This window comes from Orbicella faveolata, unplaced genomic scaffold (assembly GCF_042242905.1).
Source record: "Orbicella faveolata isolate gen_17 unplaced genomic scaffold, um_ofav_v1 contig_2, whole genome shotgun sequence".
Lineage (NCBI taxonomy): Eukaryota > Metazoa > Cnidaria > Anthozoa > Scleractinia > Merulinidae > Orbicella > Orbicella faveolata.
In genome coordinates this window covers 30,862,394-30,875,283 of record NW_028301547.1, presented here as the reverse complement: position 1 = coordinate 30,875,283, position 12,890 = coordinate 30,862,394, and the positions used below count along the sequence as shown (strand labels likewise).

The window sequence follows — 12,890 nt, the reverse complement described above, 5'->3', positions numbered from 1 at the left end:
CCTTTCCTTAGATGTACTCTTTGTGTGTGGAAAAATTTTTGTCCGATCATCTCGCTCGCAAACTCATTGTGATTCTTTTAGCTCATTTTCTGACTCAGGGGAAACTGAATCGGATCGGAAATATCCGCCAAACAAGAACACGAGAACACCGAGTGAGGCTCGGCAGAGTGCAAAGATATTTCACCGCTGTATTGTCTGTGATCACCACAGGCTGTATTCCAAAACAAAGTCGCTCTAAAGTTCCCTTCAGCTTTGAAAATCCAGGTGAGAATGTTTCTTTTTGTTGTTGTTGTTTTTTCAATTCCTTTTTTTTTTTCTATTATTATCAGAGGAACTACAATAATTACAAAGTGTAGAGAGAAGGATGAGAGGGCTGGGCTCTGGGCCATGGGACCGGCTGAGACACGCACAAAATTGATAGACGTTGCTTTTAGAAACGTGACATCATCCTCACGACGCTACAAGCCACCGTAAGGAAGCTGACGTTTCGAGTGTTTGCGTCGGTTTCAGAAAAGTGGGGGATTATGGGTTAAATCAGTGTGTTTGTATCAGTGGAACAAGGAGTATACGATAGCAACAGAAAATGCATGAATGAATTAGTTAAATGAATGACGTTTTTGATCCCATGGAGAGCCAGCGTACCAGGTTGAAAGATTTGTGATTTTAGTGCTCATTCTCATCATGCTCTCATTATATCCTAAAAGGATTTTTATTATCAATCCTCCAGAATGATGCATCAGCGCTTTCAGACATTTGTGTCTCCATACTGTCATTCTTCTTTCGTTGTATAACAATATGTGGAGTAAAGTTAATAGGGAGTTTAAGAAAACCACAACGGCAACGGCAACGGGAACGTCGCCAAAAAAATGATTTAATGAGCAGAACAATGGCTGTGCACGTGCGTTATCATTCTTGGTACATTTCTTAGCCGTCCTCTGTAAAACAACAATGTGAAATGATCAAGTTCTGCGTTGTCTAAAGACCGTGAATGACGACGGCTAATTTTTTGGATTTCTATTTCGAATTTAACGCGAGATTCGCAAGTAAAATATAAGTTCATTTTTTAATCGACGTTGTCCTCGGCGTCGCCGTCGTGGTTTCTTAAACTCCCTAATAAATATTAATTGAACGGCGATAATCGGAAACATTTGGACAATTTTTGAGAGACTACACAATCAGCGAGTTTGCTGGTCTTGTGCCCTCGACGGACATTTTTGGTGTTTGTTTTTCTGTACTACATAACAAAAGCGTGCGTGTGGATAGTGTGATGTAAAGCAAGAGTGTGCTCGGGATGTGTCCCGAAAGTTGGTGTGAACCCGAGCACCAGCCACGGTTTCAGAAAAGAACATCCAAGCTCTCTAAAGCTGATCTTAACTCAGTCGAGAGTATTATTGCTTTACAAAATTATTACTTTAAATGGAAAATCATCACAAAGTCTCACGCAAAGCATCTAGCTATCCAATAAGACTGCGCATAAACCCCGTGATCAACTTTAGTTAAGTTACGATTTTACCCGACGAAACTGCATTGTAATATTTAAGTTAAACCGAGCGTTGACTTTAATCTATATTTTTGTTTTGTTAGTTCATGAATCACAAACAATTGAGGAGTTTCTTGGTTTGTCAAATTCAAATGCAGTCAATGACCTCCAGGACGAACAGTTGAGAAGCAGTCAGCGGAGTTACTCCTGTACTCACGTGACTAGCCTATTGAGAGAGTAGAAGGAGCCTGGGACACACCATGCCGCATTTATTCCAAAACACACAAGGAACTGGGACCCAAACGCTGGAATTCTATTCAGCACTACTGTCGAAAAAAATATCTCACAGCCTGAAACTCAGGCTCATCACAGTTCTTGTAAAGAACAGTCAGGTGAAAACAAAAGAAAAGGAAAACCGAGGAAACTCTTTGCTGGAAATGATTTAGATTCCAGGGATGAAAAAATGATGCTTGAAGCCATAGTAACATCACAAACATCTCACACCTGTAGCGAGCAGAACTTGGAGGAATCGGACAGCGCAAATGGAGGTCATAAAATAAGCTCAGCAAAACAGGAGACAAAGCCCAGAAGACTTCAACGATTTCTTTCGGCTGCTATGGCGTCAGTTCGCGCTGGTCGTGTTTCAACTGTTCAAAGATATGACGTGCCTTTTAGTTTTGAAAATCCAGGTGAGAGCTTATTTTCAGGAAGCCGGCGCAAAAAAATTACATTTTATTTTCCGGCCGTATCAAATGAAGTAGTATAAACCTTAGAAAATTAAAGCTTCCTCTGCGAAATACATATTTTCAAATATGTTTTTAAAACTGAATTAGCAAATTACCTATGATACAAGCTTATATAATTCAATTTTATTTCCAGTGCACGAATCCAAGACAATTGAAGGCCCTCTTAATTTAGCAGATTGGGCAAATCTGATTGATGACAAACACGAACGAACGAGGTTCATCACACCGAGTGTTACGTCGAGTTCAACAACGGCGATTTAGATAACTATAACGTGCTCTAAGGACAATGATAAACAGCCAAGAAATCCTCGTCTTCTTTAATATTGGGTATTTTATTTCTCAAGGTGGAGATGTAACTTGTAGTATTTTCTCTATCCGAAGTTTGAAAGTGTATTTCAAACCGAGGAGCAGAAAATTAAAATACTCACTCTATAGTTTATTTACAACGTATAATTTACAAATACATTTAAAATAAATATCTGCGGTTCAAAGTCCATAGAATACAAATTCCGTATTTTTTCTCATTTGTACTTCACACATGTTCAGAGCGACTTTGACTACAGAAACATTTTCAAAGACCATTCTTGTTGTCATTTCTATGAATATCTTTTCACTGACTGCTCTTTCCGGCAATAAGCTTTAATCCAACAAGCTGCAACATGTTCCAAGTGTCAGCTGTGTTCAGGGTGAAAGTGTTCTGCGGCAAATGCTCGGGCTTCAGCGATTCTTGAGCGGCTAAAATATAACAAGAGACCAAAATAACAAATTAACAACAGTTTGTCACTCTGGCTGAGACTGTGCACCATGTTTAAACGGTGCTTACCATTTATCCAAAAAAACCCAGAAAATTTCGGTTGAAAGTCAAATGGAACAGTAATTTTCTGGAAAATCCGTTCGGGAATTGTAGACTACCTCCAGAGGTAGTCCTCTTCAGTTTTCCGTTTGGAAAGGAAGGGTGCAAATTTCCTTACTATTTGCTAAATTTTCCAGTTCCCAGTCTCTCATCAGTTTAAAACAATTACGGGAAATCATCTCGTTCGGTTGGTTTGTTGATTGTGGAAAAACCCTTACCATTATTTATCGGTCATCTCAACGGGCTTATTCGGCTTACAAATGGTAAGCCATCAATATCTTTGAGTAGGTTTTCTTCATCGATTGGCCAATGAAAAAACCCAATAGTCCGGCGGACGCGAAACGGACTCAATTTAAATTGCACGTAATTGGGAAAAACACGTACAGTGGTTATGAGTGGCTCTGGATTTAGAAAACCACCCTAAACACCAAAACCCCACTGGAAAAACTTGAGCGTGTGGAAATGCTATTACGCCGTGCTTGGAGAGACACCAGTTTGTTCATTCTTTAGTACCAAAGAGCAGGTATCGTCGAAAGCAACGAAAATCACTTAATTTGGTTGATTTTGATATGCAGTAGTAAGAGACAAAATACTTCGGCCATCCTTCCCACTGACCTGCTGCACCGACTGGAGGGTCTTCCCTCCCCAGCTGTACCCGGGCGGGAAAAATTGGCCGGGTCTGAATCAAATATGGCCGACCCTGAAACAGCAAGAAAAAAAGTAGTTAGTAAATTGAAAACGACAGAAGCATGAGGTTTGGCGAATCTTCTACCTTAGAGGTGCTCATGACAAGCGCACTGGCCTAGTTCGAATCCTGATAGTCAAGTCCATGTCCCATTTGGCGCCTGGGTTCAACCCTAAATAGAGCGGATTAGACAGAGTTCGCGGATTGGACTATAGACTGGACAGAGCGCCTCTCCAGGGTCATTGCGGTGTGTTCTCTTGGAGACAGACATTTTTTCTCACAGTCTCTTTACCCAGGGGAGCAGGCCTTAGGTCTTTATAGTCACCAAAACAGCTGAATTACCAGGCTGATCCAATTTAGAGCTGTATAGTATTACGTATTATCATACCTGTTAACTGTGGATGACGCAAGTCGGTGGTTGATTCCGTAGGCAGGGAATCAAATAGATCCTTAACCATACTAAACCTGGGAAAACAGTTGAAAGAGAGCTATTTTCAAGGACTAAATTAAACAATTGGTATAGGCGAATCTTTGCTGACGTCATTGTTTACATTTGTCCTCATTAATATACGACTTTGCGCATAGAAGGCATAATGCTAGACACGATTTTACTAGAAAAACTTAAAGAGCTTGTGAAACTTAGTAAGTGGTGAAATTTTTGGCTCTTTGGGTGTAATATTCGAGGAGAAATTGGCTTTCAAAAACATCAAAATTTCTGTGTGGCAAAAGCGCTAATGAGCTCACACGTTCTTTGTAAAATTTTGAGCTTCTAAACCCGCGTCGCACAAAAAGTATTCAATACATCGCGCTCAAATTCCTTGGGACAGTTAATCGTGCTGTGCCCTTTCAATATTCAGTATTAATCTCTTTGTAGCTCCATCAGAAACTGCATCGCTTATGGTAATGAGGCAAATATTGTAAACAAAGATTCCACTATTCAATGAGCACTTCTACATATTTCGGCAAAGAAACTTACAAATCGATGTAACTGAGAGAGAATTTCCGTATTAATAATCAGTGGATCAACAGACATTTCTGCCAAGGTGCGCTCTTTCCACAAACAAATAAGTTTTACAACATTGGCGCTAACTACGTTACTTTAAAGCCAACGAGTCAAAATTTGTTGCTGTTGTGTTATCGTTAAACACGTTTGTAAAACGTAAAACGTGTTTGGCCTAGAGAGTAGCGCTTTTACTCACCGTGAAGCGATAGACGCCTCAAAAGAAGTTTGCTCAAGTTCTGTTGCTTTTATCTGCTCCTCGACTTGTTTTGCACTCAAAACTGCGAGAAAACAGAGTAAACCAACATTGTGTTAAATTAAGAGAGACGAAGAAATTCTACTTACTCCAAGGAAAATAAATTACAAAAAGCGAACATCAAAAATTCTTTCGTACTGTTAAGTACACGCAAATACCTTGCGATGCAGACATCGGTCTCATTGGAGGTGGCGCGCGTGACTGACCTGTGCTGGGTCTCTTGCGTGACACCTGAATCAATGAAACAAAAAGTTTCATACGGTTTTCAGAAAAACAAGGGGGAAGGATTAATAACGAAATTTTTTCTTTTACGTTGGATTGTATTAAATACTTTCTTCCAGGCTATCAATGCATCTTGTTAAAAAAAAAAAAAATATGACGGGAAAATTTGGAGAACTGGGCGTCTTCTGAAACCCAAACTGACGAAAATTAAGCAATGTAGTGAAATTATGACAGTCAGCTTACATCAAGTTACAAATCCCCTGGCGTTTTGACATCTGTATGAATGATTTCAGGCATAAGGAAATCTGAGAAGAGTTGTGTGAATGGAAAGCGTATTTCCCGAAGACAGTTTAGAAAACAGGATTTTTGGTCGAATGGAAAGTACCTTATACAATCTTCAGTTGTGTTTGTGAATTTATTCCAAAATGTCCCGAAAACGAAAGCTTGAAATTTTGTACCTCGTACAAACCGTTGTTGCAACTTTAAGGTTACAATGCTTTGGTTTTAAATTTGATAGTCGCACGAACTGAAACATCTGTATCTCTATGGCCCCGTCGACAATTCAGTGGAGAAATTTGAAAACGCAGCTTTATTTCTACATTAGGCCCATCGTCCACACTAATCCGTCACGGAATCGGAGCTTTTCGAAAACGCTCTTCAAACCGAATGAATTTGAAAACGTCGGCTTTGCGTTTTAATGTGGACGGAAAACATTTTGAAAACGATAATCACGATAATCACGTGATTTCCCCGTTCGAGTTTTTCTCAAACACAAATCCAAAATGACCGTTGATTGCTGCGTTTTCAGTAAATATCTTCGGCGCAGTGTGGACGGAAAACATTTGATGCGTTTTCAGAATGAAACCTCGTTTTCAAATTTTTCTGGCGTAGCGTGGATGGGGCCTGTATGTCACAATATCGCAATTCGCGAATAATCGACAAAAGGGTGGTGATAATGGAAATTAAACTGCTAAAAATAACTGACAACTTACTTTATCAAGAAATTCCAGCGACGTTAGTGTCTGAAATATCTGGCGATGGCAGCTACAGGTGTACAAAAAGGGAACATCACAAAGTACAAGAGGACACCTTAAAAAGCGACTTGAAATATAATTATGCAGCTAACGTTTTAGTAGTAACCTCAACAAATGAATTCTCTTTATCGAGAATTCTCCATTTCTGACTGTTAATTCTATGTCTGAAAATTTAGTGATTCATTACAAATATCCACAAATAGTTGGCAACGTCCTTCTTTAAGAAAAAAATTGAAAACGAATACTCCTAAATATCTAACCAAAAGCAGGAGGAAGCGGGAATTTGAAAAACAGACATTTTCGATATCTGAGAGATGGTGGTCAAGGTGTTATATTTTTATATTTTTTCGGTTTAAAAGTAGACTCGGCAAGTCTCTTCCTGAGAGTCTAACATGAACAAGCTGATTCACTGAACAACAGTTATGACTCACCCGAACGTGTCTGCCGATTCACAAGGATTTCCTGAATGAAAAACAAGTAAATATAAGCTAATATTGTTGGAAATTACTGGCGAGTACTGCAGGATAGATAGGTTCTTATATCACGATTTTCTGTAGTCTCACCTGCTACGGTCAGTTCTACAAGGGAAGAAATACTTGACAGCACAAACTGAAGAGTGACAAAAAGACAATGTTATTTCAAAAGTTATATATCCAAATGAATAAATTGTGTAAAATGTAATGCAGATCAGTCGACTCTTTCAATAAAAAAATCACCATTTCTTCCACTGCGGCTATGAGGTTGTTTGACAAATCCAGGATTTCTAGTGAAGGAAACTGATTGGCAAAGGACTGCAACACAAACAACATAAAATCATGTTCATTGCTAAATTTAGTAATGAACTTAAATATTTACAGAGAATTAAATTTGTGTTTTCAAAGCATATTCATGTAAAGTAGGATGGCAGAAGAGGGTGGCAAAGCAGGCAACAAGTAATAGCGCTTGGACCTCCTGTTCTACAATTCAGAGAATAAACAGGTGAGCAAGTTCAAAATTGGACGAGTGCACAGCCAAGGCTTATTTGAAATTAAAAGCACAATAACTCTCTAAGTTGTGCTGAGGACCAACAACTAATTAATAGTTGATTAATTAAGGGCAAATAAAAAATTTTGAAATAAAAATTTCTTAGAACTTCTTGTTCTAAGTGAAGAAAGTTGAGAGAAGCACTTTCCATTAGTTTCAAAAAATGTAGGAAACATGAAGAAGGAAACCATTAAAGTGCCCGTATTTGATGCGTGACTGGCGAGGGTATAGTCAACCATATCCACTTTTAACCTAAAAAAGTTGTAATATTGGACACCTGTACTAAGACACCCATGTGATCGTGCACCTATTATGCCAACCATCATTTTCTTTTCTCTACTTAATAATGGGGTCAACATGACTTGAAAATGCTGTAGTTTTCTTTCATTTCATTAACTTTTAGCCAAAACATACCTTTACTTCTGATATTCTGTTACTTGATAGATAGAGTTCTTGTAGATTCCTGTTGAATCACAACAAATCTTAGTATGTCTTGGAAACAAAGGTCATGGTGGTTATAGTGTGACTTGCAAGTCCTGCTTCAATCAATGCATTGTTTTAATTAAACACTAAATACATGTTTGTTCATGATCAGCAAAAACCAAAATTTTCCCTTAACCATTCAGGGTTCTGTTATGACAGACTTGTCATAATGACACTGAATATATGACTTCCGTTCTATATTTATGAGAACATTTTTCTTACCTTAACTTTCCCAAGGACTCAAGGGTTGCTATTTTATTATTTTCCACTCTTAAAACCTACCAATGAAAGCATAAAATGAAGGTTACAAAATATCTTGTGAGCAGTGAATATTTTTTACATGGCAAAGTTCCATTCTGATACTTACTGTAAGGCTAGGAAGACCCTTCAAACCAGATAAGTCTGAGATTTGATTTCTGGAGATATCCAGTTCTTGGATCTGAAATAATTATAAATCAAAACCCTGTTAATATAGATTATGTCAAAAATGGCTTGTTCTCACACACCACTGGTAGCCATGTCAAGCGGACTGCTGCTGCCTGACCTTTATTGCAAAATCAAAGCTAATACAAATAGTATTACGCTTAAGACTGAAAAAAATGAAAAAAGTTTAAGGCTTGTACATTATACTGGCATAATTTGTAGTGGGTGGGTGGGAAGTTGGCAATGGCAGACACAACCGAAACAAATGCCCGCCCAACAGGTCACATGACCTATACCCAGGGCCCAGCAGTGTGTGAGGAAAACATTTTTCACTTACAGTTGAACCCTGCTGACTGGAGTGTAAATCCAGGGGAAGTGGTTTTGAGTTCGAAATAACAGGGAATTCGAAATGACCCAGTTCCGGGTCCAACCGTATTTCGTTTCACTCAGCCAGTGAATAATTACTCTTATTTGTGTAAAGTCTTTATTGCACAGTGCAAAGAAAAACAAAAATGTGACAGTCTGTTTTTATTAGTTACCTTTCGGCACCTCCCTAGGTCAGCAATTTTGCTGATTTTATTGTTTGATAAGTCAAGCTCCTCAAGTGCAGGAAGACCATTCAAGGCCTGTAAACAACAGAAAAAAATTCTGATCATCTACTGCAACTTGATTCAGCAATACCAAGAATTACATGTAAAACTTGAATATACCATTTATCTAATTTCTGTTTTAATCTGGTGCATGTTTGCAGTTTGTATTAGCGAAGTGTGCTAGAGAACAGGTGAGAAGGAATTTAACTCAAGCTTCAATGGTGTGGTTGGAATAATAGCTTGCAGAAAGTATCAGTAACTATATGCACAGTAATATTACAAACTCACAAGGAAGATGAAGATTGAAAGGTCTTTTCCTTGTGGGGAGAAATAAGTCAGAGGGCCATTTGTGGGATTGAGAAGACTGATTTCTGACAGTCTTTTGCAGAAACATACTTTACCATCACTTTTCACACCAGAAACAGCAAGACACGTAATTTGTCAACTTACAGAAACATCAGTGATGCTATTACAACTGACATCAAGGACAGTTATTTGTGAGCAGCAACCAATTTCCCTATAATCAATCTTGGACAGACGGTTGTTATCAAGCCTCAAAACTTTGAGTTTTCTCACATGCTGTAGACCTTTACCTGGAAACAAATCAAGAACGATGGCTACAACTTTTGCAGAGCTATTCTATGTACTTGTAAGAAGTTCTAAACAAAGTAAAATCCTTGCTAAGAAAGTTCACTGTTTTTAAATACACTGAGCTGTTTAAAAGGTAAATGTGTTCAGCTCACCAGAAATACAATCGCCCTGTCAGAGGTTATTTCAAGTAGACAGCATGCAATAGAAGATATAACAAAAAATTTAACTCTTTAATTCTGGAGCTGCAGATAGAGACAGTATTTCTCCATAAAAAATCTACTAATGCCAAGCATATTGTAGAAGAGAATCTAAGACGGTCATCAACTTGAGGGTATTGTCTTTATGTACCACCAAAGTCTCAAACTAGTCTTAAAAGGAGCATATGCAATAAAATCAGCAAGGGGAGTTCTTTAATAGGCTATTTACATGATGGTGTCATTTGACTAAAACTACCAGGATCCTTCACTTTTTCTCTTTCTTATGTCAATTAGGGCAATTGTTATTTAAATACCACTAGGGTTTCAAAATATAAATAATAATTAAAGTAAAAACAAAATGAATTCTGGTAGTTGTAGACAATTGACGCTAGACCCGGCAAATCTGCTTTTAAAAACTTGAGCATGGGGTTACATAGGCTCGATTTCCAGCCATTTTGTGAGCTGGTGTTCCTTGCCCCACACCACACCCCATTGGGAGAAGGGTAAACAACTGCACTCCCCAAACGACTGGAAATCGAGCCAAGGTTTTGAAAATGAAGCTTACCTATACATTTTATTTTGTTGTGCTGCAGAAGAAGATTATTTAGCTCTCTACAGCTGTGAGAAAAGAAGCAATTGAGGTTGAGCACCAATTTTATATCCTCACACATTGATTACTGACAACTAAACTACATCACTCAATATCCAGCAACTGCCATTAAATCTTGAGCCAAGTAGCCCATCAGGCCAGAGCTTCTACTGGTTTCTGTAGCATGAAGTGACCCCTCAGGTCGAGGCTTGTCCCAGTTTCTGTAGCACAAAATGACTAGGAATATTTCTACTCCCCCTGGATGGGATGGTAGTCCATCACTGGGTTACCTCCAGCATTAAATTTGCCAGTACCCATTTATACACCTGGGTGGAGAGAGGCACCATGAGAGTAAAGTGTCTTGCCCAAGAACATAACACCATGTCCCAAGCCAGGGCTCGAACCTGTACCTCTTGATCAGGAGTAGAGCACACTAACCATGAGGCTACTGCACCTCTGTTCTTAAAAGTACCTCATTTTAATGTTATACCACACTGATGCACTAAGGAAGTTAATTGATGTGTTATATTAAATTATACTGGCTTACCGATCTAAACCACTGATCTCTGTAATTTCATTTGCGTAAAGTTTCAGTTCGCGAAGATCCTACAGCACAAGAAATATTCTTAGGTACACTGCCACATAACAATTTAATAGTTACTAATTTCATTACACGTGCATGTATAAAGTGGTTTTCAATGGCGTGTCATTTAACCAAAACCAAAGTTATCACTCTAGCCAATCACAAAGAACACAGACAATACAGTGAACCAATCAAAACTTGAAGTACAGTGTAATTAGTACCTGTGGCTGATGCAAAGCAGGTAAAACATGTGTACCAAAAGGCATTTCGGCCTACTGGTTGAATATTTTTCACCTACCAAGAGGACCTTGCCTGTTCTATTCCTGTCACTGATTATGAACAAGATTTACTTACACAATTCTTCTCCAAATCACTAGATGAGACACACTTGATTTTGTTGCATCCCAGGTCAAGGATTTTCAGTTTTGGGAACTGCACATTAGAATAAAGTGGACAAAAAGAGTGTAGTTATTCATATGGTATATTTACAGGGCTTGGAAAAAAAATTTTGCTTCCCCTGGGCAAGTTTTAGTTTCCTTTCTTTTAAACTCAGTTTACAACTTGCCTGGGGCCTTGCCCATCTGGCAAGTGAGAATGAAAAGTCTCTTGCCTGGCAGTAAAGTCTATTTGTGTGGGATGACTGGATAGTACTTTTTTGAGCCCTGATTTAATTACAGCTTTGAAAAGATATCCCGAGAGACCCAGGGACACATAATTGTTGTTATTAAAAATTGGATCCTGGGATAATGCAATGAGAGTTTTCATTGGCTTAGTCATCATGGGTTATGAGTCATTATACCTTGCTCTACAAATATGGTAAGCTTATGCATGATTTTTTGGGATGTCCATTTTAGTTTTAGTTTAGTTTTCTGTATTTTAAGAATTATTCCACTTGCGCTTGTTGGATATGAGATGATTATAGCCAACTCAGCGCTATGTGCCTCACTGGCCATTACCATCTCACATCCAATGTGCACTCATGGAATAATTATTAATGAGACAAAGTATGTACAGGAGAAATCAGCTTGGCATAAATTCACAAGAATGGTAACAAAAGTCAAGTGTTCACTCAGAGTACAGCTGACACTATTTTCAGCTGCTCATAATTCGTATCATATCAGTTTAGCTTACAGTATTTTGGTGATCGGGCGTATGGAAAACATGGAATCCAGAACCAGAAATGGAAAATAAAAATTGGAGATGATTGAAGGGATTTACTGCTAACAATTAGATACTTTAGCAAGACTTCTCATCCCCATAAGTTCCAGTTCCGGTTCTGGTTCCACTTCTGGATTCCATGTTTTCCATACGCCCCTTGTGACCTGCTTGGGGTCTATCCAAAAGCTCAGTGGCAAGTGAGCACAGAACATATTTATTAATTTATATTCACACACTTGCAAGTTGCAGTTACAGTTGTAACAGCCCTACCTCTTTCAGATCTGGAACTAGTTTCAGAGCTTGGCCATTGAGGTTGATCTCAAAAACTCGTCCACAATCACCTTCTTGACATCTGTCAAGCTGAGTATTCACGAAAACCAATAAAAATAAGACAGAAGCAACTATGAACGCTTCAAAATGTACAGTAACTGCCTAGTAACTGCATGAAATGATCAAATCACAAATCAAATACCAGTTGAGCTTACAAAAGTTTTCAACAAAACATAGCTCTCTGCAACACAAAACTTTTCTTTGCTTTTAAAAATATATATAAGCTTAATTTGTAAACACCGTACAAGAAATACTCACAATCTCCTGCACACTTAACTTCCCTGACTCCCTTTCATTCGTTGAAGACTGGATTCGTTTCTCCTGTGATTGTTCCTTAGTGGGCTTTCTGAGAGTTGGTGACGCAGATTTTGATTTCATTAATTTGTCATTCTTCTTTTCAGAAAAATTTTGCTTCTGCGATCTTGACGTAGACAGCATCAAGGCTGAATGCTTCGACGAGGCTGGACTTATTCTCTGCCTCTCAGTTGTGTCTACCTTTCAGAGATAAAGATCGATGACACATTTTTTGAAGGGAAACAGAGTCCTTGTACTGTGCAACAGAGATAATGACTTTTCCCTCCACTTTCCGACGCCATCTTGGATCAATAAATCCCATAGTCCTCTGGGAGTGTGTCGAATATTCCCAT

General features: G+C 38.5%; 1 protein-coding gene and 1 pseudogene across 1 annotated transcript; one reads left to right on the top strand and one right to left on the bottom strand.

The window, feature by feature from the left end:
- The first annotated feature begins 11 nt into the window (after positions 1 to 11).
- Positions 12 to 2,487, top strand: LOC110051522 (uncharacterized; annotated as a pseudogene).
- A 52-nt stretch (positions 2,488 to 2,539) lies between these two features.
- Positions 2,540 to 12,890, bottom strand: LOC110051554 (uncharacterized). The gene is made up of 19 exons (XM_089288631.1): positions 12,502 to 12,890; positions 12,184 to 12,273; positions 11,110 to 11,187; positions 10,720 to 10,778; positions 10,149 to 10,201; positions 9,246 to 9,388; positions 8,745 to 8,831; positions 8,150 to 8,221; positions 8,005 to 8,060; positions 7,714 to 7,762; positions 6,993 to 7,067; positions 6,840 to 6,885; positions 6,708 to 6,738; positions 6,235 to 6,286; positions 5,179 to 5,251; positions 4,964 to 5,045; positions 4,153 to 4,229; positions 3,695 to 3,779; positions 2,540 to 2,961 (listed from the first exon to the last, which is right to left on the bottom strand). The coding sequence occupies exons 1-19, from the start codon at positions 12,679 to 12,681 to the stop codon at positions 2,898 to 2,900; spliced, it is 1,452 nt and encodes a 483-aa protein (XP_089144757.1). The 5' UTR covers positions 12,682 to 12,890; the 3' UTR covers positions 2,540 to 2,897.

Excerpts from the sequence above, each read along its gene's own strand:
- LOC110051554 (XM_089288631.1), bottom strand. The coding sequence starts at position 12,681 with ATGCTGTCTACGTCAAGATCGCAGAAGCAAAATTTTTCTGAAAAGAAG. Across the intron at positions 6,287-6,707 it reads GAATCGGCAGACACGTTCGG|CTGCCATCGCCAGATATTTC; the intron begins GTGAGTCATAAC and ends GTACACCTGTAG. Across the intron at positions 3,780-4,152 it reads GCGTCATCCACAGTTAACAG|GGTCGGCCATATTTGATTCA; the intron begins GTATGATAATAC and ends TTGCTGTTTCAG.